The following is a 24,106-nucleotide window of genomic DNA, read 5'->3' on the forward strand; positions in this document are numbered from 1 at the left end:
AGTCAAGCTGTCTCTGTGATCCTGTGATTCTGGGGTCCTGTGATCCTGGGCTTGTTAGATCACCTGGGATCTCTGGTGATCTAGTGGGGCTTTCTCTGTGTGTTGTGGGACTGGCTGCAGAGCTTGTGCCCAAGGTCTGCTCAGAACATTAACCCAGACAGACCGGAAGGAACCCGAGTAACTCGGCTGGTGGAGTTTCTGTGTGCCTGGTCCCGCTGGTCTCAGTTACTCCCAGTGTTGGGACAGATGTTGGTTCCTGCTCACCTCTGATCCTGGGTGTGTCAGAGCTCCTGGGAGTGGAGCTTCCTCTGTGTGTTGTGGGACTGGCTGTAGAGCTTGTGCCCAAGGTCTGCCCATATTTGTATTCTTATTCAGCATTTGTCTACTTATTTATATGTTATGTATTTTATCAGTAAAGGGAGCATACTGAAAAAAGTATTCTGTACCTGCTTTCTTCAAATATATTTTGAAAATGATCCTATATCAGCACATGGACATCATCTAAAGCATTTTTGTAAAAAATATTGCGTAGTATGTCATTGTGAAGGGGTGTGATGGCTAATGTTAATTGTCAACTTGACAGAATCTAAGAGATAGGAGATGGGCTCTGGGTATGCCTGTGGGGGATTATTTTGTTGCTTAAATTGAGGTTGGAAAACTTGTCCATTGTGGGTGGCACCATTCCCCTGGGTGAGATCCTGGCCTGTGTTATAGAGGAAGGGGACTGGGTAGCAGTCTGCAGTTATATCCTCTGTTTCCTTATTGTGGTGCCATGTGACCAATGAGACCAGCTGAGTCCAGTTCCTGCTGCCTTCATTCCTGTCATGATGGACTATGTAACATGAACTGTGAGCTAAAAGAAACGCCTCTCCTTAAGTGGCGTTTGCCTGCTACTGCTCTTTAGTTTTTTAAACAAGGTCCTTGTTGGGCATTGCAGTGGGTCCCAGATTAAAGTTGTATATATGCATCACTTAGATAATAACACGTTTTTCCCTAGAACATTGAAGACAGTTCAAAATATGTATTTACATTTTCTCAATGCTTCTCTAAAGAGGGCACAACTGATGTAGTAAAAGTTACTAACTGAAGTGCACTGGTTGAAAGAACTTTAGCAAATATGTATACCCATGTGACTAACCACCCTTCCTCTAGAAAGCTTACTCAGCTTTTTCTAAACTCACTTTGTTGGCAGGCTCTGTTTGTTCCTTGTGGTCATAGACCTAAGCTTCCATGTTCTTTCATCTGGGAGCTGATTTCTTTATTAAAAAAATTTTTGAAAAAAAATGTATGTGTGTGACTTCTGGTCTGTATGCATGTCTATGTCCAGTGCCTTGGAGTCCAGAACAGGCCATCAGGTTTCCCTGGGATCTGGAGTTACAGATGGTTGTGAGGTACCATGTGGGTTCCAGGAACTGAGTCTGGGTTGTCTGCAAGAGCAAAACAATGCTCTTAGCCACTGAACCATCTCCCCTATCCCTGGGAACCTATTTCCCATGATTTTCCACCTTCAAGGCCTACCATAGCAGGGCCAGACTTTTTAGGTTTGAAGTTTCCTGCGGTCTCTTTCCTGCCCTGTGGAATCTCTACTCCTGTAGCTATAGTGATCTGCTTTTACAGATCTTGTGGCTAGAGAAGGCTCATCCACATCTACACTGTAATATTCCTTTCTTAAGGTATACAAAACCAAACCTATAAAGTTTCTTTGGCTGTGTGATATATTCACAAGTGCTGGTATGGTGATTAAGGTGTGGATATTTTTGGAACATCCATTATTTGCCTTACCACAGAGTGTGAAGGGGAAATTTCTTTCCCAGGTTCTACCAAGTCATGATTCATTTCTTTCAGTTTATTTAAAAGCTACCTTTATTTACAGGGAGTTATTTGATGTCATATATTTATTTCTGGATATTCTGTGCTATTTCATTCACATGCTTAACTCTTTTACATGTTAGGACACTCTAAAAAATGTAGGTAAGTTTTTATAAATACATTTTAAAATGCTAAACGATAGTCTACCTTAATATTTCTTCTATATTGGTTACTCTGGTTTATTTATCTCTTAGATGAACCTGAGAGACATTTTATTACTTTATGTATCTTATCTTGCAAAAGTTAAGAAAAATCAGATTTCAGGTTTACAAGGTGACTTGGCAGGTAAGGGCAGTGTCAAGCTTGATGACCTGAGTTTGACCCCTAGAAGCACATAGTGAAAGAGAGAACCAATTCATGCTCTTTCAAGTTGTCCTCTGACCTCCATGGCATGTGCTGAAGCACAAGACTCCCCTCTCCCTGCCCCTACCATAAGTAAATAAATGTAATTACAGTTTTAAATCAAATTTTGTTAAAATACAGTCATTAATAAAGGAAAATATGTCATTTTATAGTCATGAATTTTACAAGGTAGAAATACAGGGTATTTTAAAAAGTCAAGATTGATAGCTGAGTAAAGTTTATTTTATTTTTCCTATAAGTTAGTACAGCAAACTCAGGTGTTTGTGGATATTTCATAAGCTCCTATAGGAATTACATGTGTATCTTTACTAAATTCAGTGTTTTGTTATTCTAGTTTTTCTTTATTTCAAAATCTGTCTCCTCAGGTTGGACAGATACAAGTTATTTTAGTCCTGTGTTAATTTCAGCTTGTAAACACCAAGTCATGCAGAGCTGTCAAGTTAATTAACCTCCCTAGGAGTCCTGCTTCTGCCTTTCTCACACAGTGAGCTGTTCCATTTGTTATCTGAAATTTAATAAAAAGTGTATTTTGAAGTACTATTTAGTCAGGAGACAGGAGTGAGTCAGGCTGAGTTGAGTCATGTCCCAATCTGAGCGTCAGGGGAAATTACCAGCTAGAAATGACTGCATTGAAAATTCTGCACAGCAACAAGCCAGGTCTGAAACCAGTACAATGTTAGGCCTTCTCCCATCCCTCTCGCAAGGAAGCAAGCAAGCATCCAAACTGGTTCATGAAATCTTGTGAGGACATTTTCTTCATATTTGCTTTGCAGTGCCAGCAGTGGTTTTATTGAATTGCATTTTGGTTTTGCTGATCACTGCTCATCTTTTAAAGGGAATTAGGTAGAAAGGAACTTGGTAGTTTGGAGAAGCTCTGGAGTAGCAAACACATTTCTAGTTGTAGTACTCTGTATACAGAGAGGGCATGCTATGTGTATACATATAGAAATGTGGGTAGGTTGCTCAGCATAATTTTGATACCCTACACTTTATTCCAAAATATGGTTCAGGGAGTTGTTCCAAGAGAACTTAGTCTATGCTCACAGGTATAAGGCATGGTTGGAATAGAAAGAAGCATGATGTTCAAGGTGGCAGTATGACAGTTCAGAGAGCACAGAAATATCCGGCCCTATGTGTTCTTCATACATTGGTTGTACAGGGGCTTAGAGACTAGATTTTCTACCGAGTAAACAGTATTTCGATGTTGCACTTGGGAGGGTGGCAGTTCTACCCAACACTGTACTCCCCGGTAAGACTATTTGCTGTGATGGAAATAGGCTAGAACCTCTTTTAAAGTAATAGTAGCCACTAGCCATGTAGCCTTGAGCCATTTGAGATGTGGTTAGAGTGACCGGACAAAGGGAACTTTGTGCTGGAGAGATGGCCCAGACATTAAGAGCAATTGCTGCTCTTGCAGAGGACCTGGGTTGGATTCCAGCACCCACATGGCAGCTCATATCTTTAATTCCAGCTCCAGGGAATCCAACACCCTTTTGTGATCTTGGGCACTAGGAGCATCATACATGAAGGCAAACACTCATATAAAAAAAAGTACATCTTTAAAAAAAAGAATGGGTGCTTTGATTGTACTTTATCCAATTTGAATTCTGTTGTCAGTGTCTATATCTGGCTAGTGGTGCCATATTGTACAAGCTGCTCTTAGAACAGCATAGTGAGCGGTAGTTAAGTAGAATGGCAGTAGTCAGGGCAAAGGCACTGTGCTGCTAACTTTAAGAAATGGCCAGGCAATCAGGATACTGGCTCACTTTGGAGACACTTTTCTGTTGGAAACCTGTAGCTCCTGTCAAGCTCCTCTCTGAAAAGCTACCATTCAGATAGTAAATGATCCTGACTCTCCCCGACATGACTCCCATCTCACCAGTGGGACACAGGAAGTCTCCTTGGGGGACTTTGGGAAATTTTTACTTATTTATTAATGTTGAGTGGTGATAGAGAGCCACATAGCTCTTCTTACCCCCTTCTTCCTGCCTTTAGGAAAATGCCAGTGACATTCTTCATCCTTGAGAGGACAAGCATGATGGCACACACAATGCCAGTATATTTAGGATGGTGTGATAGAAAGATGAGGCAGTGCCCTCTTCCCGCCTTGCTTCTCCTGAGAGAAAGTCACCCTCCTAGTTAGTCATGTACTCTGCTGGGGCAGATGCACCGAACTGCTGCACATCCATAAAGAGAAATCCAGAACGTCCACATTCCTCCCATCGATGTCTCCTACCCACAGTCCTGTCCTTCTCTTGGCTCTGTCCTCTTCCTTTGAGGTCTACATTTTTGTTTAGTGCAGGGCAACTGTCTAACTCAGTTTTTAGGTTCATGGCCTTACTTCCACATTATCTGAGGTAGCAGACAACTCCTCTTTAGAAACTTAGAAAAGTCATTGTAAAAAGATCCAGCTTCAGGACTGGGGAGATGGCTTAGAAGGTGCAGTGCTCACAGTGCAAGCATCAGACCCACCCCAGGACCTATTGAAAAATCCAGCCCCAGGGCTGCTGTTTGTAATCCTAGCCTTGAGGAGGCAGAGATGGATGGATCCATGGAACTTGCTGGCCAGGCAGTCTAGCTAAATTTGTAAGACCCAGGCCAATAAGAGATCATGTCAAAATAAAATAAAATAAAATAAAGTGGACAGAATCTGAGGAATGACACCCCAAGATTGTCCTCTGACACATGCATAGACACCTAAGTTTGTGCACATGAACATATATACACATTACCCCCTTACCCACAAATCCCCATTGTCTCAGAGTCCTTCAAAACATCTTTTTAGGTGTCAGGACTCTATACTCAGTACTGAACCAGTCTCTGGCAGGGAGATACAATTTGCTCATCAGACTCTTGGCAACTAGAGTGGAACCAGCTTTCACTTAATGCAGAGGGGCTTGGCGATGGAAGTAGATAGCAGAAACAAAACTGGGCTCTGCTAAGCAGGCGTAGCTACTTTAAAGAGCACAAGAATGGCTCATTTCAGCCAAATGGATGGAGTGTTAGCTTCCTAAGTGCTAAACATTCTTATTGAACATCAACTTTCACATTTCACATTCCATAAAAGTTTAATCTATTTTTAGGTTTTAATTAAAAAAAATCATATACTGGCACCATATTATTTATCAAAGCAGACTATAATGAGATCTCCCAAGGCATTTATTAGAAATAAGTGTCTTTAGAAAATTTATTTTCTGAGCTGTATATAGCTTGTGTGAATGACAGGTGTTAAGTGCCTGTCCAGCTTACACTCTTCTCTCTGTTTAGTAATGATAATGTTTGCTGACAAATTAACTAACATAGGTCAGATATACTGTCATTTGTTTGTGTCAACACAAACAAAAGCATGTTTTTATTTAAAAATCTAACAGTAGCAACAACAACCACTATCACAATAGCAAAGCCCAACATAGCCCAATGGTTGGGTCAGTTATAAACTTTAAAAGAGGAGATTCATATGGCCACCATACTCAGGAAAAGACTCACAGTATCAGTCATCAGAGAAATGCAGTTTAACATCACAGTATATCATCTTGGGTTAGATTAAAAATACTAGTACTACCTAACAGCAAAATTTTGTTTGTAATTTATGTTTCTAATATTCTTCTATTGAGTATAGACTGAGTCAGCTTGGAAAACAGGCAGTATGTATGAAAACTAAACAGTGCATCCCCACCCCTGTGACCCAGTGACTACTCTCTGGAGAGCCTCACAAAGGCAGACTTATCTACTGAAAGACACATACAAAAAACTATAAAAACTTAATAGGTATCTCATATTTCTATCTTGTGAAAAATATACCTACTGTATAATGTGCTCATTTTCATGATCAAGGAGGGTACATGTTGGGTACTGTAAGCCTTAGCATGTTTTAGCTGCTTTCTTGGTCAGTGGGATAGAACCCCAACATGGCTCAGAAACAATTAGTACCCTTCTACCTTCTCTTTCCTGAGGTTCATGTCATTCAGCACTACCAGAGATGGGAGAGGCTTGGTATCCTGTCAACTTCTGGGTATTTTGATATAGCATAGTGTACACAAAGAAATAAATGCTTTTTAAACAGAAATATACTTAGAAAAATATTTTTTTACTCTACACTAGTATTTTCTCTGAACATCTATTTTATTATTATATTTTTGTAAAAAAGAACAAAAATTGAATGCAAAATAAATGGAGTATGGTGGCATATTCTACAATCCACATTCAGAAGGTGAAGGTTAGGAGGATCTACAGCTGAAAGAGCTAAGTTACAAAGCAAGACCCTGTCTCAAAATACCAAGGGCTGGAGCTGCAAGCTCAGTGCTAGAGTGTTTGTTTAGCCTGCTTAGTACCCTGGGTTTGATCATTAGCTCTGTGAAGCATACACACACACACACACATATGCATATACACATACATATATACACACACATACATACATACTACACACATGCATACACACTTATATACATACACACATATACACACATAATATGCATACACACACACACACACACCAAAACTTACCATCTTACCGTTTAATTTTGAGACAGGATCTCACCGTACTCATCTTGTCAAGCTGATCCAGGGAGTGTTTCATTTACACATCTTAGCCTCCATTTCTCTAACACAACTCTCCATTTCTCCTTTCCCCACTCTAGGCAACCTCATTTTGCTTTCTGGGTTCATGAAACTGACTTCAATGGTAACCTACAGAAGTGAAATCATACATTGTATGTCTCCTTGAGTCTGATTTATATCATCACATACTGTCTTCAAGGTTCATCCATAAGTATGTACTGTGTCAGAGTGTCATCCTTTTAAAGGCTAAGATTACACTGTTCATATCTCATACATGTGTTCATCTGATCATCAGTGGATACAAATTTGTTTTAAAAAACATTTGTTTATTTTTAGTTTATGTGTATGGTGTATGTCTGCTTAGATGTCTGTACACTGTATTCAGTGACTGTGGAGACCAGGAGAGGGCATTGGAACCACTGGAACTGGAATTATAGATGGCTGTGTTATGGGCAATCATGTGGGTGCTGGGCATTGAAACCAAATTGTCTGGAAAGCAACAAGTGCTCTTAACCACTGAGGCATTTCTCTAGCCTCAACAGCACATTTTCTTTATCTATTCATCTATTAATGGCCACTTAGGCAGACTCCCTAACATGGCTGTTGTGAACAGACTCGGTAAAAAAACAGGCAAGTTTTCTACTGTAAGGTGACCTTATGGAGTATCAACTTTCAGTTAAATTGAATTGACCATAGAGATTTTAAAAAACTCCTTTAAAAAAATACCGTTATCAGGGGTTGGAGATATGGCACAGTGGTTAAGAGCACTGGCTACTCTACAGAGAAGCTGAGTTCAATTGCCAGCATCCACATGGCAGTCTCAGGGATCTGATGCCTTCTAGCCTCTGTGGGCACTGTGCACTCGTGGTGCATGGGCATGTATGCAGGCAAAGCACTCATCCACATAAAAATAAGTAAATTGAAAAACAAACAAGGGACAAAGGACAGTTGTCAGGTTTTAACTGAGATAGACAACAAATGCTTTTAACTTTTTTCTCCTCCTGAGAACCACTCAAGGTGTTCATTTGGAAAGTTTCTTAGGTAGGAGTGGGCATTTATATCGTAAAATTGGAGAGAAATAGTATAAGTTTTTACCAAGAAGTTTTGACAAATTTATGTACATATTAAATATCTAGAGTATACACTAATTAAATGTCTCTGCTTTTTTTCCTTCTAGGTCAGAACAATGTCATTTTTAATGCCCTGACTTATTAATATATTTCTATTTTTTAATTTTTACAGTATCCACAGGCATTCTTGCCTCTGCCCAAGTGTCTGGTGTCCTGACTTGTGGATAGTTTATGCAGAGGGCTAGAGGTATGCAGAGATAAGCAGTTAGAGTCAGGATGTGAACTCATTGGCCAATCTTTGTTTTGTTTCTGGTCTCTTCCTGCAAGGCAGTGTGACAGTGTCAGAAGTGTGTGCAATGTCTTTCACGGAGACAAGATTCCTCTACGCTTGGTGCCGGACTTCTGCCTTCTCCTTCCAGAGAGAGACTCCTGGGGACATTCTAATTTCTTGGGGACTATTGTTTCAGTTTCTGATAGGCAAAGGAAGGGACTTCTCTAACGTTAGACTACTATCATCCCTGCTGGGCTGCTTCCATTCTGAGATCAATGACACACTTCAGGTCACAGGTACACTCAGGACGTGGTTTGTGAGACACCCTCGGTTACACACTCAGTTTACTTGTCTTCACCTCTAGTGTCACAGTGTGAGTGATAGGAAGGGTCTGAGTGTCCAACTGATTGTATTGGAGTGTAGTGTGGAGTGATTTGTAGCCAAAATAAGAATTTAAAAAATTTTCTCTGCCCCAGATTTGGATTTCAGCGTCTTTGAAATGTGTTAAATAATTTCTTGCCTTCTTTTTTGGATATATAGCTACATTTCAGCTCTGGAGAAAAAAGTGAACATAAGTTGCTGTAGTGCTGTAAATATTAACCAAAGTTTTAAACTGAAGGTGCGGCCAAGCAGACTGCTCAAACTCCAAGCCACACACGAAACCAAAGCAGTTATGAACTATGAAACATTTAGGATTATTTCCTTTTTTCACTGTGGTGAACATCCATGAGGCTATTTCCCCTGTAAACAGTTCCCTCAAATTTTAAATAACTTTCTCCCTATTGTGTAACCTAGCCTGGCCTTGAGTTCACTCTCTTGTATTAACATGCTGGCATCATAATAGTCCACTGCAGCAGGGTTGGCCTTGGCCAGCAGTAGAAAGGTATTTGTGAAGTACAGGCATTGACCTTCTGTTGGGTGGTGTGGGGGGTTTCATGTTCAAGCTCTCTGGTAATATTTGCTGGGCAAATGGCTGGCAGTATTTGGAAGAAAAATATATCCTTTTGCTCCCTAAGTCAGTTCTTCATATTTTCTTATGTCTTCCTTAGTCTCTTCTGTATAAATGCACAGAGTGAGAAATGTAGGTGGAGTTTTGTGGTCTGACTTGTATGGGAGCCACAGGCCTCATTTTCATGAGGTTCTACCTAAGGATCAGGTGGGGTCTGGAGAGCTCCTTCCTAGGCAGCTCCTGTGTGCCTCAACTAAACCTTCGGAGCTGCTTGGTGCTGCTCCTTCCTTCAGCTCCTGATGAGACATGAAATAAATAGTACATAGCCAGGAATTGATAGTCCACAGACTTGATGTCCCCATAGGTCTATGGCATGGGTGGATGCCAGTCTGTATTCTTGTCGTTATCCAATACTTACCCCTCTGCTTTGCCTTCGTGACTGCCGTACTGGAAGGGGCTTCTCTTTTGAACCTTGCTTTACCCCATTTCCTTGCTAGTTGCTTCTTAAGGCTTTCTCAGGCCTCTCCTCTCCTGTCTTGGCTCAACATTATTAGAGTCTCTGTCATGTCCAGGGCTGTCAGACCCCTTTCTCTAACCTTTGAGACAAACAAGTTGTTCTTTGTACCCTTTCCATGTCTGGTGTTCAAATGGCTCTTCCACAGCTATTTAAGTGATCTTGTACATGATAGATCATGGAGTGGCAACAGCTGAAGAGACTGTGATTGGAAAGAGGAAGGGATATAAGCAATTTCTGGGCCATTACTTCCAGGCTTGTTTTATAGAGTTTCGAGAAGGAAGGCTCTGGAGAGCCTGTGCCCCCATTTCCTAACACATGAGGTCTTTAGAACTACAGTGCCTTTCTGTGTCAGTATGTTATGAGGGTAAAGAAGGACTGTCAGCTGAATTTTACTTGTCCTAATCTGCATAGAATCTAGGCCAGAAATTTGGAGTTGATCAGATCTGGGGTAAAAAATGGACAACGTCACCCACTAATCCTTAGGCAAGTAATTTGAATGTCCTTGAGCTGTTTCCTCACGTCAACAGTCTGAACAATACCTCCTCCTGGACTGTGGTGATAAGTGAATGCTACTATCTTAGTGCTCAGCAGCTGTCAGGTCTATATTGACCTGTGCTTGGAAGCAGCTCCTAGGGGGTCACTAACACTGAGTAAATGGAATGTTCTTGTCACAAGGAAAATGAGAAAGGACAGGTCTTCTCAGACATCTCGCTGTGGCAGGAGGTGGGACAGGGCCTGCCCTTGCAAGGTGAGTGGAGTTAGAATGAATAAACTGCTTCTGTGAACTCCACAAAACAGGCTTCAGAGTGACCATACCCTACACGAGCCTGGTAACTAGCAGGGGAGCCAGCCTTCCACTTTTTTCTATGGGGAAGACCTAATTGTTGATGTTCATTTGTTGAAAGAGTCTGGCATCCAGGTTCTTAAGACAATGAACTTCTCTTTGGTCATCTGAAAGTGTGATGAAGCCTTCCAGGTTCGACCATACTTACATACAGTGCAGGTAAGTGTTCAGGCTTTCTAGCCTTTGTTTTCTCTTTTGACTAAACAAGGTCTTTGTTGTTACATTCTCTCCACATTTCTTATCACCTGGTTTCTGTTTTCTTCCTCATACCAGTTCCTATTTGTCATTGTTAGTACAGAAAGTCAAAGAGTGTGATTGGAACAGAAAACTGGAAAATGAAACCCAACAGAACTTACCCTCTCATCCAGTTAAGGGATGCTAGTTCCTGGGTTGGCTGAACCCCAAAGTTCCTGGGGTGGCTGGACCCCAAAGCTTCTAGGGTGGCTGGATCCCAAAGCTCCTGGGGTGGCTGGACCTCAAAGCTTCTAGGGTGGCTGGATCCCAGAGGTCCTGGGGTTGCTAGATCCCAGAGCTTCTGGGGTTGCTAGATCCCAGAGCTCCTGGAGTGGCTGGACCCCAAAGCTTCTAGGGTGACTAGATTCCAGAGGTCCTGGGGTGGCTGGACCCCAAACCTCTTCATTGTCATTGCTGTCATTTTGTTGGTTGTTTCTGCCATTCACCCCTGGCCACAGGCACACCACAGGCTCTCTAAGGCTCACTGGACCTTCCTTGACTCTTCAGTTTTGGAAGACCTGTTTTCAAACATAGTAGTATTATGTGACAGGTTTAGAGGTTATTGGGAATGCTAAAGAACCCTTATTTCTATAGGTTATAACTACCAATATAGTCTGAATTATAACTCAAAGCTGAGAAAAATAATTATGAATGTATTAAAATATTGAGGGGCTAACTAGGGGAAGGAAAGGAACCAAGCAGAGTAAGAGATGGGGTATAGGAGAGGGCAGTGGGAAGGGGAAGAACAAAGAAGAACAAATAGTGGCTTATATATGAAATCTATAGCTTGATAAGGTATCTAGAATATTAATTGCAAAAGTTCATTTCATTATATTCAGTATATTATCAGTTCAGTTCAGTATATTAATCAAAATAAACAATCACATAAGATTTTTGCTTTTGCAAATCTTGCCCACTTCTGTATGTAGTTTATGATGCTATTTCTGGAGAGTTCCCTGTATGCATGAAAAAGCACATGGTGACCAGCATAATTGCTATCTTAATTTCCTGTGACACATTACTACGCACTTAGTGGCTTAGGACTACAGATTTATTCTCTGACGGTTCTGGAGCTCAGAAGTCTGGGGTTAGTAGGGCTGCTGCTTTACTGGGTGAGGAGAGTGGGAGAGCGCTGAGAGGAAGCCGTGTGTTCCTCCTACACACTCATTGTCAGTGTGCAGTGGGACTCTCCCTCTTCCAAAGCCTTTTCAGTTTTTGAGTGATAGCCTATGTTTGGCTTTTATTCCCTTTTCTCTTTGTTAACTCTCTGCTGCTGACCACCCAGTGCCTCCTGTGTGTTTCTGAGCTGTATCCTTTCACTTGGGAAGATGGTTGTGCAGTTAATGAAGGCAGACATGCAGAAGGTTGACAATGGAGAAGGTACCAGAGATGGTTTTTGCTGGCTTTTTTTTTTTGGTGTTTTTGAGACAGGGTTTCTCTGTGTAGCCCTGGCTGTCCTGGAACTCACTCTGTAGACCAGGCTGGCCTCTGCCTCCCAAGTGCTGGGATTAAAGGCGTGTGCCACCACTGCCCTGCTCTGTTTTTTGTTTTCTTTTCAAGACATGGATATATATGCTTAGTGACTTGTTGTTTTCACACTTTTAAAGTGAAAAGGAAGTCCTAAGTCTTGTTTTCTCCCTCCGAGTGTGTCTAACATTCCAGTGGCGCTTAAACTTCCCTTGGTAGTGTGGTGTGTTTGGACCCTTCTTTCTTCTTCCAGTGTGCTCTTAGTGCTTCCCTTGCTGCCGTGTATGTTCTGGGGGAAGGCATGAGTGGTCCTGGCCCTGCCATGCCTCAGAGGGCCCCTCCTTGGCCGTCTTCCAGCTGTGTCCCTCCTTACAAGCAGGAGTTAGAAGCCGGTGCCTCGCTCACACTGAGCCCTTGTCTTCCCTTTGATCCACACAATGGGTACAAGTACTCTGGAATTCCCTGCCTGTAGAGCCTGCCTCCTAGCCTGCAGAGCCCATGTCTACAGCCTGCTTCAAGAGACTGTGTAATTATGGGTCCTGAGAGGATCTGGCGTGTATGATGCCACGTCTGCATTTTTTGAAGTCTTGGCAGGAATGCTCCATCCCCATCTTCATGCCATCATCAGTTTTACATTTTCTCCAATGAATGTTACATTTTCTTTCTACGAATATAAAAATATTTGTATTGATTGGTGTGGGGGATAGAATTAAGATGTTGAAACCATTTGTCATTAAAAAATGTGAGCAGAGTATTTGGGAGCAAGAAACATAGGTTTGTACATTGTAAATGCTTCCGTCTTTTTAGGGGGTTAAAAAGACAGAGTTTTATATGCATAACAGATATTTCCTGCTAAAACCCTCTGCCTGGTGACAGCAGTCAGTTCCAGAGTGGTGGCTTTTGAGGACTCTGCCTTTGCAGAATGATGCTTTATTGATTGCTGGTTTGTTCTTGCTCACAGGACTCCTCCTCGGGAACTGGCTGTGCTGCTGTGCAACAAATCTAATGCATTTTATAGCCTTGGGAAATGGAATGAGGCTTTTCTTGCTGCCAAGGAGTGTCTCCAATGGGACCCAACCTATGTGAAGGTAACGGAGGGAGGGTGGCTGCTTCCCTCCTCCTCTTACTTCCATTGCTTTTTTTTTCCTTCTTGTCAAAGTGGATACTCTAGAACTACTTCTCTGTGAGTGCACTTGCTCTTCAGACAGGTCCATGGCTTGGGGGAGCCTTACCTCTAGAGGAGTTAAGTACAGGATGGTGAGTGTTGACACATGCTGCTGGGGAGAGTGGAGCCTGACTGCCTGGTAGTTGGAGCTCAGTGAGAGGTGGGAGAAGCTCACTTCCACCTGAGATAGTTAGACAAAGATGCTTGGTCTGCAGGTGGTCTTTGCTATCAGCAAGCTTCATTTTAGCAAAGATTTATTTCAGATGGCAGTTCAGTAGAAATCAAACCCTTTTAGGGGAACTGGAAAATTTGGGAGGCCAGAAAGATCCTATAAGGTTGTTAACAAAGGTCAGTAAATGGTGTGGGAGAGTGTGTGTGTGTGTGTGTGTGTGTGTGTGTGTGTGTGTGTGTGTGTATTTCTTTAGCCCTGCTAGCCTGGGACTTACTATATAGACCAGATTAGCCTTGACCTCAAGAGATCCACCTGTCTCTGCCTCCTGAGTGCTGGGATTAAAGATGTGCACCACCACAATTCTTGGTCTGGCAAACACTGATGGCTTTTCTGCTGAAACGTCCTAAATTGGTGTTTCAGGACACACAAAAGGAGTGAGAGATGTTATCTTAGACCTTGAGTGAGTCATACTCAGACTAAGAGAAGAGTAGCACGGGGGTACTGAGACGGTGAAGTATTAAATTAGCGATCTGGGTAATGGAGAAGGACTCCTCCATAAAGTGGGAAACTTTGGACAGTAGCTGCTCTGATGTGCACCAGAGATTCTAGCTTTCAGCTCATGGGCCTCAACCATAAAATGAACAGATGCCTAGGGCTGCAAGACTAAGGAGAGACTGAACAAAATTGTTGGCAGCAGAATACAAGGAGAAGAGGTGGGGAGGCTGGAGCTACAAATGACTCAAATACTGGGAGAAAGGCTTGAATATTTCGCATTGTAAGTAGGCGTTGACCCTTATACATGCTAGGGATGCACTCCTCTACTAACCTACATTCCTTAGAAGGTGGATACAGTAGAAGTTACTGAGCTTGAAAATTGGAAGGACATTTCTGAGAATTCTTCTCAAGGGCATGCTAGGGTGGGGAGTAGTTGGGCCCTGCATGCATTCCCGCTGTTTTGGCTGTGGTCCGGGCATCTGAGTGATGCTCCCAGTTTCCCTGTGTGCTTATCTACCCAGCTCCTGACAGCACAGCAACCATAGCCTCTCCTCCAGCTTATCTGGAGCTCCTCGGTGTCTCTCCCACCCTCACTGTTCTCTGTAGTAGAGGAAAATGCTAGTCCTTAGTTCAGTGGCTGGAGCCCAAGTGAAGTAAACTGAGGAAACAAGCATACATTTTATTTGTTGACTTTTTTTTTTTATGAGGATTTTCTATAAGATTCTAATGAAGGGGACAAGTCTGGAAGCTTATGTCTTTTCTTTTCCTTCTTTCCTTCTTTCCTTCCTTCCTTCCCTCCTTTTCTCTTTCTCTCTCTCTCTCTCTCTCTCTCTCTCTTTCTCTCTCTCCCTCTCTCTCTTTCATGCTATCTCTCTCTCACACACTTTCTCTCTCTTTCTCTCTCTCTCTCTCATGCTCTCTCACTCTCTCTCTCTCTCTCTCTCTCTCTCTCTCTCTCTCTCTCTCTCTCTCTCTCTCTCTCTCTCTCTCTCTCTCTCTCTCTCTCTCTCTCTCCCCCTCTCTCTCTGCTTTGCTTTGCTTTTCAAGCCCTGGCTGTTCTGGAACTCATTTGGTAGTCCAGGCTGTACTGGAACACACAGAGATCTGCCTGCTTCTGCCTTTGCTGGGCTTAAAGGCTTGCTGCCACCACCCAGCATAGTTTATGACATTTTTTTAACAGGAGTGAAGTACAAGGGAAGGGAACCAGAGGTTGTAGGGGCTGCAACTTGTATGAGGAAACAAATAGAAAGATCTGTTTCAGGAAGAAGGATTGTGTGTGCTCACCTCAGGACTGATGGTCGAAATGCTCCAAAAGCTCCTTCGAGTGAGTGAGGGATTTATGGTAATTGTCCTCCCCAGAGATCCTGCCTGCAGAGACTTAGAGAAGGAAGGCTTTTTTATTTTTTGCCTTTTTTGATTCACAAATGCCTTCCTCTTAAAGTAATCTTTATGTCAAGGCAGCCTGCTTTGGAATAACATATTCCTGTACTCTTCTCCCTGAAGAATAAAAGATGGAATTTTAGACCTGAGAAAACAAATCAATGGAAAATTCTGTGCAAGCTTGCATGCTAAGAGAAATGAATGAACAAACAAAGAAACAAACCCAACACAGTACGGATGTAGTTTTCCCTCTTTTTTCAAATTGTTACCTGAGCTCTTTAGATGTACAGAGAAAGGTTTGTTCAGATCAATAGATACTGAGAGATCCAAGGTTGAGTTAGATATCTAATGCTTGATTTTGCATGAACCCAGACTGTGAATACTTCCATTAATTCTGACAGCAGTCTTGGTGTGTCCCTGCCACTGTAGGTGACTAAAACTGGGGAAGGCAGAGTGTCCTCTTACTCTTGTGTGGAGACCTGCATATACATATATATATATATATATATGCAAAACCAGACCATTCTCCCTCTTAAATATTACTTATTATATATTATATGTATTTATTTATTTATTTGTGTGTGTGTGTGTGTGTGTGTGTGTGTGTGTGTGTATGTGTTGGAGGCATGATTGTTTCCTAACTTGTGGGAGTCGGTTCTCTCCTTCTCCATGTGGGTCTTGGACCTGAGTCCAGGTCACCAGGCTTGGCAGTAAATGCCTTTACTCACAGAGCTGTCTTGTTGGCTCATCTCCCTCTTAGTTATAATTTTCTTCTCTTTACAAAAGACACAGAAGACACACTTTTTGCCTCTTGTTCCTATAGCTTATAATATAGACCTCAGTAATACTTAGTGTTTGTCATTGCAGATTTTTTTTCTTTCTTTTTTCCTTTCTTTCTTTCTTTCTTTCTTTTTTTTTTTTTTTTTTTTTTTTTTTTTTTTTTTTGGTTTTTCGAGGCAGGGTTACTCTGTGTAGCCCTGGCTGTCCTGGAACTCACTCTCTAGACCAGGCTGGCCTCGAACTCAGAAATCCACCTGCCTCTGCCTCCCAAGTGCTGGGATTAAAGGCGTGTGCCATCACGCCCTGCTGCAGATTTTTCTTACATACCAGTGAACATTGTGTTTACTTTGAGTAAAAGGAACAAGAAATAACTTCTGTGCTTACACAGAAATTTCACTCTTTTTCTGACATGGGAGAGAGAGCCATAGGACACTTTTCCTGTCCAGACTGTGACTAACCCCATGAACACTAGGCAGCCTGCATTCTTCCTTCTCTGCCACATTCGCTGTTAAAGAGGTTTTAGAGTTGGACATGATTACATAATGTTTTTTTTTTTTTTTTTTTTTTTTTTTAGTTTATGAGTATTCCTTTATTTGGGGTGGGCTTGCGTGCATACACTCTATTTGGAGTGAACCAGGGCTATATATGAACCCTAGATAGTGGGAAGGATTTCTTCTTAAGGTTAAGTTTCATTGGCTGGAGTTTAAAGTGATTACATACTTTCTTAACAGGTAAGATGTATCAGAAAAACATGGCACACAGTATAATGTGGGAAGCCTGTGCCTAATGCTTGTTAGAAACCCTAATTGGGACTGTGGGATGACTCAGTGGGGAAAGTGTTTGCTAAACCAGCATGAAGACCTCAGTTTGGAATTCTCAGCCCCGACATGCTTGTAGCTCCAGCACTAGTGGGAGAGAGAGCTAGGTGGATCCTGGGGGCTGGCTAGCTGGTCAGCCTTGCTGAAATGGCTTAGTGAGAGATCTTGTTTTAAAAAGCAAGGTGGAGAGCAATTGGTAAAGACCTGTGACACTGACTTCTAGCTTTCACACAACCACACACACACACGCAGAGGCACACACGAGTAAGTTTCTTTGCACACAGTGAGACTGCTGGAGTTGGATTGCCGTTTGCTTTTCTTTTCAGCAGCAGGGTAGAGGTGATGGGACATGACAGCTTTCCTCTGTCCTTCTCCAGGGATATTACCGAGCTGGTTACTCCTTGCTGCACTTGCTCCAGCCTTATGAAGCTGCTCGGATGTTTTTTGAGGGTCTACGACTTTTGCAGAGAAACCCTGAACAAGTGCAGGTTCCTGATTTTCTTGTTGGGATCTTCACAACGATGAGCAGTAAGTCAAACTGGAGAGAAATATTCTCAGTCCTCGTGGGAAGGGTGTTCTTTTGGGGCTAATGTATTCAGTTGGAGTGTGACTGCTCTTATGGAAAGCATTTTGGAAGCTTCAATGGCTTGTGTCTTTGTAAAAAGAGCAAAGTCCTATTACTCTCATGACTTAAAGCTTTTGGAGTCATGTTTTCTGACCTGTAAGTCTCCCTTACCCCTGGTTGGAGATTTGCTTCTTATACTACTTGTCCTGGATGATTTTGTTCTTTCAAGTATTTTTTCCTAATCTGCTAAAAGTCATTTTTTTTCTTAAAAAAATTATTATTCTTAGTGTGTGTATATTTTTTCTCTTAAGTTTTCTGATTGTTTAGCAAGGCTTTATGTGCTGTGCCATCTCCTTGACCCTTGTTTGCTATGAAGATAACCTAGAGGGCTGAGGGAGGGTCCTGTAACAGCTAACATTGTATGTTTGGCAACTTAGCTGTAAAACTTCTTGCCTAGGGATCAAAAGTCACATACTCATTCCACGAGGGCTCAGAGGGGACCTATGTCTTACACTTCTTGCCGGATGTGGTGCAGTCTACTGCCCTTGCAGTAACCTTGCCTTCAGACAGAGTGTCTGTCAGATTTAAATTGCACAGACTTAACCTGTGCCACTCATGTATGTTGTTCCAGGGAAAACAGCATCTACTCTAAAGCCTACTCCTATTTCAGAGGTCTCAGAATATAAAAAGTGACAGACACTTTAGAATCACTGAGAAATAATCTTGGCTTTCAAAAGTAGGGAAGCCGCTGTTGCCAGTGATTGAGCTGCTCTTCACTTAGCTGTTCCCATTGCAACCATGTTCATACAACTTTTGTGGTCTGTGGTAGAGTCTTATAGACTATAACATGCTTGGTACAGAGAAGGATTAGTATTTAGGAAGAATGGGAAAGGGTTAGAGGTAGGCACAGCTGTGTCCTCCAGACAGAGAAATAAAGTCTCCAGGTAGGTCACAGTTTCTGTCCTGAGAGTTTTGTTCCCAATGTCCAAAGATGGTCTGTTTTCCTCCTTATGTAATGGCTTGGCCAGTTCCCAGAGCTTCCTCAGAGTCTTTCTGCATGTGTGAGTGCATGTGTGTGTGTGTGAGTGCATCTGTGTGAGTGCACGTGTGTGTGTGCATGTGTGTGAGTGCATCTGTGTGAGTGCACGTGTGTGAGTGCATGTGTGTGAGTGCGTGTGTGTGTGTGTGTGTGTGTGTGTGTGTGTGAGTGCACGTGTATGAGTGCACGTGTGTGAGTGCATGTGTGTGAGTGCATGTGTGTGAGTGCATGTGTGTGAGTGCATGTGTGTGCATCTTAGGGCCAGAGGTTGACAGCAGTTATCTTTCTCATTTGCTGTCCACTGGATCTCTCACTGATCCGGAATGTATACTACGTATGCCTTTAGTGGACAGAAGAGGGTGTTGGATCCCCAAGGGCCACAGTTATAGGTGGTTGTGAGCCACCGTATGTGGGTATGTGGGTGCTGAGAACAAAATCCAGCTCCTCTGGAACACTAGTCTGTGCTCTTAATCTCTGTGCCATCTCTGCAGATAGTAACAAGACTCCTTTAGGGCACTTCACTGCATGATTTTCTCCCCAACTACTCCTTTTTTTGGAGAGTGAAGTAGGCCTATGGCACAGTTCCTAAAATTTTAAAAGCAAATTAATGAAATTTTACATTCTTTCATACTCTATCTATATCTATTTGTCTATCTAATTATTATTATTATTATTATTATTATTATTATTATTATTATTATTATCATTATTATTATTATTATTATAATTATTATCATCATTTTTACTTATTTACTTAGGTTTGGGAATGCCTGACCCTGGAGGAAGTGCCATGTTGCTCAGCTACTTCACTACCCCCTTAGACATCACTATTTGTGTATTCGAGAGATGTGGTCTGGAGGATAAGGAGCCACAGTAGTTGACAGGCCCCCTGTGTTAGAAGGTGTTTTTCCCAGGAATTATCTGCTTGCCATTCCAGGATCATGTTTTCATTTATCATAATTTCCACTTGTTGAATAAACAATAGTATCTGTCACCAGAGTGAGCTTTGTAACCCCATTTGGGCTTCTATTTAAATAGTATTGCCTTGGTGGTTTACTTGAGAGAATAAATAGAGGCTTCTACCACTGGGCTCTGCAGACAGGCAAGTTAAGCGTCGGCTAGCTTACCTTCTAGCATCTGACTCTTAGGGGACTGACTGTGTGGAGAAACTTAAGATAGCTGTCAACCATAATAGATTTCTACAGGGAAGGGGGTTTTCCTCCTGAGATCTTTAACTTTTCATTTGGCTCTATGTAGTCTTCACTGGGGACCGTTCTTCGGGGCTCTAGATTCCTCACTTGAAAGTTTCTAAGCTATGGAATTTTCTTTCAGGTGACTCCATTGTTTTGCAGAGTTTCTTGCCCTGCTTTGATCATATTTTCAGTACTGGATTTTCAACAGAAGTGTGGCAGTCTGTAATCGAGAAGTTGGCAAAGAAAGGGTTATGGCATGTGAGTACAGAGGGGACACTCTTCCTAGGGAAACACACTGTGTTACATTATCTCTTTCTTTGGCACCAAGGGGATGTAATGTATTATTTATCTTGTTACCAGAATAACTTCTTAAAAACATCATTTATTTATTTATTTGTTTGTTTGTTTGTTTATTTATTTATTTATTGGTTCTTCAAGACAGGGTTTCTCTGTGTAGCTCTGGCTGTCCTGGAACTCACTCTGTAGACCAGGCTGGCCTCAAACTCAGAAATCTGCCTGCTTCTGCCTCTCAAGTGCTGGGATTAAAGGCGTGCGCCGCCACTGCCCAGCTTGCTTGCTTGCTTTCTCTCTCTCTCTCTCTCCCTCTCTTTCTCTCTCTTTCTCTCTCTTTCTCTCTCTTTCTCTCTCTCTCTCTCTTCCTCTTTCTCCCTCTCTCTTTCTCTCTCTCTCCCTTCTTTCCTTCCTTCCTTCCTTCCTTCCTTCCTTCCTTCCTTCCTTCCTTCTTAGTGTGGGGGTGTGTGCACATGTATACCTTATGCATGTGTGCCTTTGTGGGTGTATGTGTGTGTTGTGTACAGTATTATGTGATGTGTATTTCTTTGTGTGTGCATATGTGCATGCAGATGCATGTGTACATTGCATACTTTATTTATTTATTTTTAAAATTTATTTACATTTCAAGTGTTATCCCCTTACCTTCCCCCCCCACTCCTATCCCAGAAAACCCCTATCCCCTCCCCCCCTGCTTCTATGAGAGTGTTCTTCCACCCACCCAGGTGGGGAGTCATCCCATGTGCATACTATTGTGTGGAGACCTGAGGTTGATGTTGAGTATCTTCCTCCATTACACTCCACCTTATTTTGTTGAACAGGGTCTGTCAGTGACCCTGGAGCCTGTCATTCAGATAGGCTGGTTGGCCAGTGAGCTTTAGGGATTTGGCTGTCTTCTCTTGCCTCAGCTGGAGTTATAGATGCCTGTTTCTGTGCCTGGATTTTTATGTAGATGCTGGGTATCTGAACTCAGACCCTGATTCTTGCCTGACATGTACTTTACCAAGGGAGTCATCTTCCTAACTAAAGGTTTCTGTGTAGTTTTAAGAGATTGCTAACAGCTCAGAGAGATTGGAGGTGTCCTTGAGACTTTCCCCTCCATTTATTACTCGGACTGATAATTTCTTCTTTGAGCCTCAGGTTTTCATTTGTAAGTTACAGCATACAGAGTTAATTTTTTAGGGTTTTGCTGAGAATTTAAAAAGAATGGTTAAGGGGACCCAGTGATAATTGTAGTATGTGCTAGAGCACTGAAGGAGCAAGTTTTCTTTCTTTTTTAATGTTTATGCTGTTTGCCTGCATGCATGTCAGTGCACTACATACCTGTCTGGTACCCAGGGTTAGCAGAGCATGTCAGAGTGTCAGGTCCTTGGACCTGGAGTTACAAATAGTTATAAGCTGCCTTGTGGGTACTGGCAATTGAACCCTGGTCCTCTGGACGAGCAACCAGTGCCCTTAACCATTGAGCCATCTCTTCAACTGTTGAGTAAAGGAGTGTTATGATAATAAGTCCAAGGGGGCAGGTCCAACATCCTAGCTGTAGTAATGTGTAGGTAGTTTTTAAATATTGGGAACTGAGACATCTTATAAGAGCCAGACCAGCAGTTAGGACTGTCAAAGCCCTGGATGCATTATCTAGGGCTAAGCACAGATAGGGCCTGTGGAAGGTGGGCATTAACCATGAATCAAACTGAAAGGACCTACTAGCAAACTATGGCCTTAGTCTCAGTTCCTGGGTTCCTAGTCCATTGGTGGCAACATATATGAGGGAGGGAGGCTAGAGTTATGTATGACTCTAGGCATGGTCATGTAGAGCCTGGAACTTTAGGTCTGTGTGACATCAGACTGCTCTCATCCCATCTTGTCCTGTTTGATATTAGAGAATATTGTCTCTAGCAGGTTGTGAAGGAATGTGGAAAGAACTTTGCTCACAGGCAGCCAGAAAGATAGCTAGAAAGGGAGACTGATTATCAAGGCTCAGGCTAACAAACTTTGTAGTAGCTTAAAAAGTAGTTGAAGCTTGTGTTTTGATTGTTGTTAGCTCATACAATAACCTTTTTGTTCTAATAACTCATGTGGGTAATATTACTATGCCAACCTTTTCTTGTTTTTTCTTATAAGCAGTCATTTCTACTGTTGTCAGCAAAGAAAGACAGGCTGCCAAGCAATATCCATGTCTCTGCATTGTCACTACAGAGTCTTTTTGAGGTAAGGGGGTGGCTCTAGGAATGTGTTTATAGGAGGGAGGCCATGCCACTTGTGTTTAGGACTTCCCAGCAGCTGCTTTATTGTGCATGTGCTATTCATGCTGTTCTCGGGCAGAGCATAATTAATTCATGTTTTACTGGTTCAAAATTTGTGGATGATGGAGCTCAAGTTTAATATCGATGTAGTAACTTCCATGACTCTGTTAGTATATGTTGCTTTTTTCCCCAGAAGTGTGCCTTCATTGGGCTATATGAGAAAATGGAACAAGTGCCCAAGTTGGTTCAGTGGCTCATCTCCATCGGTGCAAACATTGAAACCATAGGACCCAACCCTCTCCATGCCCTAATGCGGCTCTGCATCCAAGCGAGTGAGTGCTCTCCCCTTCACACACCCACCCAGGCGGTCAGAGTTTAGCTGCTTGAAGGCAGACTAGCCAATCGATTCAGGGCTTCAGCATACACATGACATCTTTATTTCTTCTGGCACCTAGGAGTTTCCAGAGCTTCAACTTGTAAAGATTTTGTGTTTTTAGAGTCTAGACAGAAAGGGAAGAATCCCTGTCCCAGATAAGGATTGGAACAGTGTAACTGTTGAGACAGAGGCAGCTTGCATGGTTCTGTCCCTCAACAGGTTTTTCTCCCTTGCCTAGAGGGCCTGCACCTATGTTTTGGGACTGTGTTTTGGGACTGTGCTGGAGGGTCCTTGAGAAGAACATGGCTACTCCTGATACAGCTGGTTACATTGTTGAGGACTGCACAGCTCCCTCCGTCTTCTTCCCTTAGGGTAGAAAGAAAGGCTGCATGCATACACATGCTAGGCAAGCTGTCTGCCAAGGAGCTACTCTCACCCTCACACCCCTTTCTAATTTTGAGATGTTTTGCTAGTTCCTCTGTCTGGCTTTGAATTCACGTTAACTCAGGCAGGTCTTGGATTTGTGTTCCTCTTGCATTGGCCTTCAGAGCACCAGGGACTATAGGCATGTGCCACCAGACCCAACAGGACTGTCATTTTTATGAAATAGACTCTTTAAAGCTTGACACTCATTTGATTTTAAAAAGTTAAATATTTGAGTCTATCATTAACACACATACACTTACACCACACCAGATAGAAACTTGGATTTTCTTGTCAGGTGTTAAGTTTAACATCTGCTTGGACCAGAAGGAGCCAAGAGAACTCTGTTTAGCTCTTGTAGGCTGTATTATCTTCCCAGATGGAAATGGGGTGGCCAGGGCCTGGGGCTTAATTTTTCTATCTTTTATTTCTGCTCCACCATTAGCCATTCTATACCCTCGGGATTTTGTACATGACACTGTTCTTCCTCTTATGCAGAGATCAGAGGATAAACATTTAAAGTAAAGCCTGACTAAAAGCAGTATAATCCTGGACTCCATTTTCAAATGGAGATTAGAAATTTCCTGTGTCCTGAAGGTCAAGACCCTGCCCTCTGTCCTCTTGACCATACTGGAGCCAGATGCAGCTGAAGGCACAGTCTTAGCTCCTTCCCTTCCCCTGACTGCTGATTTATTCACCCTTTTCCTCTGAGTTTCTCTCACTCAGTAAATCACACAGGCAAGAATTCCTGTCAGGCTTCTAGGGGTCCTCACCTAAGATTATCGTGAAATGGATGACTCTCCTCTCCCCTTTTGGTGGAGAGTAGAAATGTTTGCTGTAGGATTTTGATCCCTTAGGGGGGCGTACGGTTGATTTGCTTTGCTGATTTTATATAGAAAGTAATATTTGCAACTTATTTCTGCCCAGGGGAAAGTCAGCTTTTCCGGTGGATAATGGAACACCAGCCTGAGTGGAAAGAGCACATCAACCACAGAGATGCTGCCGGCTGCACTGTCCTGCAT

At 42.4% G+C, this 24,106-nt stretch overlaps 1 protein-coding gene across 5 annotated transcripts in view; it reads left to right on the forward strand.

Moving 5' to 3' along the window:
* Positions 1-24,106, forward strand: part of Trank1 (tetratricopeptide repeat and ankyrin repeat containing 1) — a 90,074-nt gene that overhangs the window by 11,895 nt on the left and 54,073 nt on the right. Inside the window, exons 1-7 of one of the 5 annotated variants that reach the window (XM_031343539.1) lie at positions 11,907-12,057; positions 13,106-13,232; positions 17,332-17,482; positions 19,891-20,009; positions 22,164-22,250; positions 22,479-22,617; positions 24,012-24,099. In XM_031343539.1, the coding sequence (XP_031199399.1) occupies positions 17,392-17,482; positions 19,891-20,009; positions 22,164-22,250; positions 22,479-22,617; positions 24,012-24,099 (524 nt within the window). In that variant the 5' untranslated portion in view covers positions 11,907-12,057; positions 13,106-13,232; positions 17,332-17,391. Of the gene's footprint in view, positions 1-11,906; positions 12,058-13,105; positions 13,233-17,331; positions 17,483-19,890; positions 20,010-22,163; positions 22,251-22,478; positions 22,618-24,011; positions 24,100-24,106 lie in introns of those variants that run through there. The other 4 variants (XM_031343537.1, XM_031343538.1, XM_031343535.1 and 1 more) reach the window with 4 other exon arrangements.

Source organism: Mastomys coucha, unplaced genomic scaffold, assembly GCF_008632895.1.
Source record: "Mastomys coucha isolate ucsf_1 unplaced genomic scaffold, UCSF_Mcou_1 pScaffold23, whole genome shotgun sequence".
Lineage (NCBI taxonomy): Eukaryota > Metazoa > Chordata > Mammalia > Rodentia > Muridae > Mastomys > Mastomys coucha.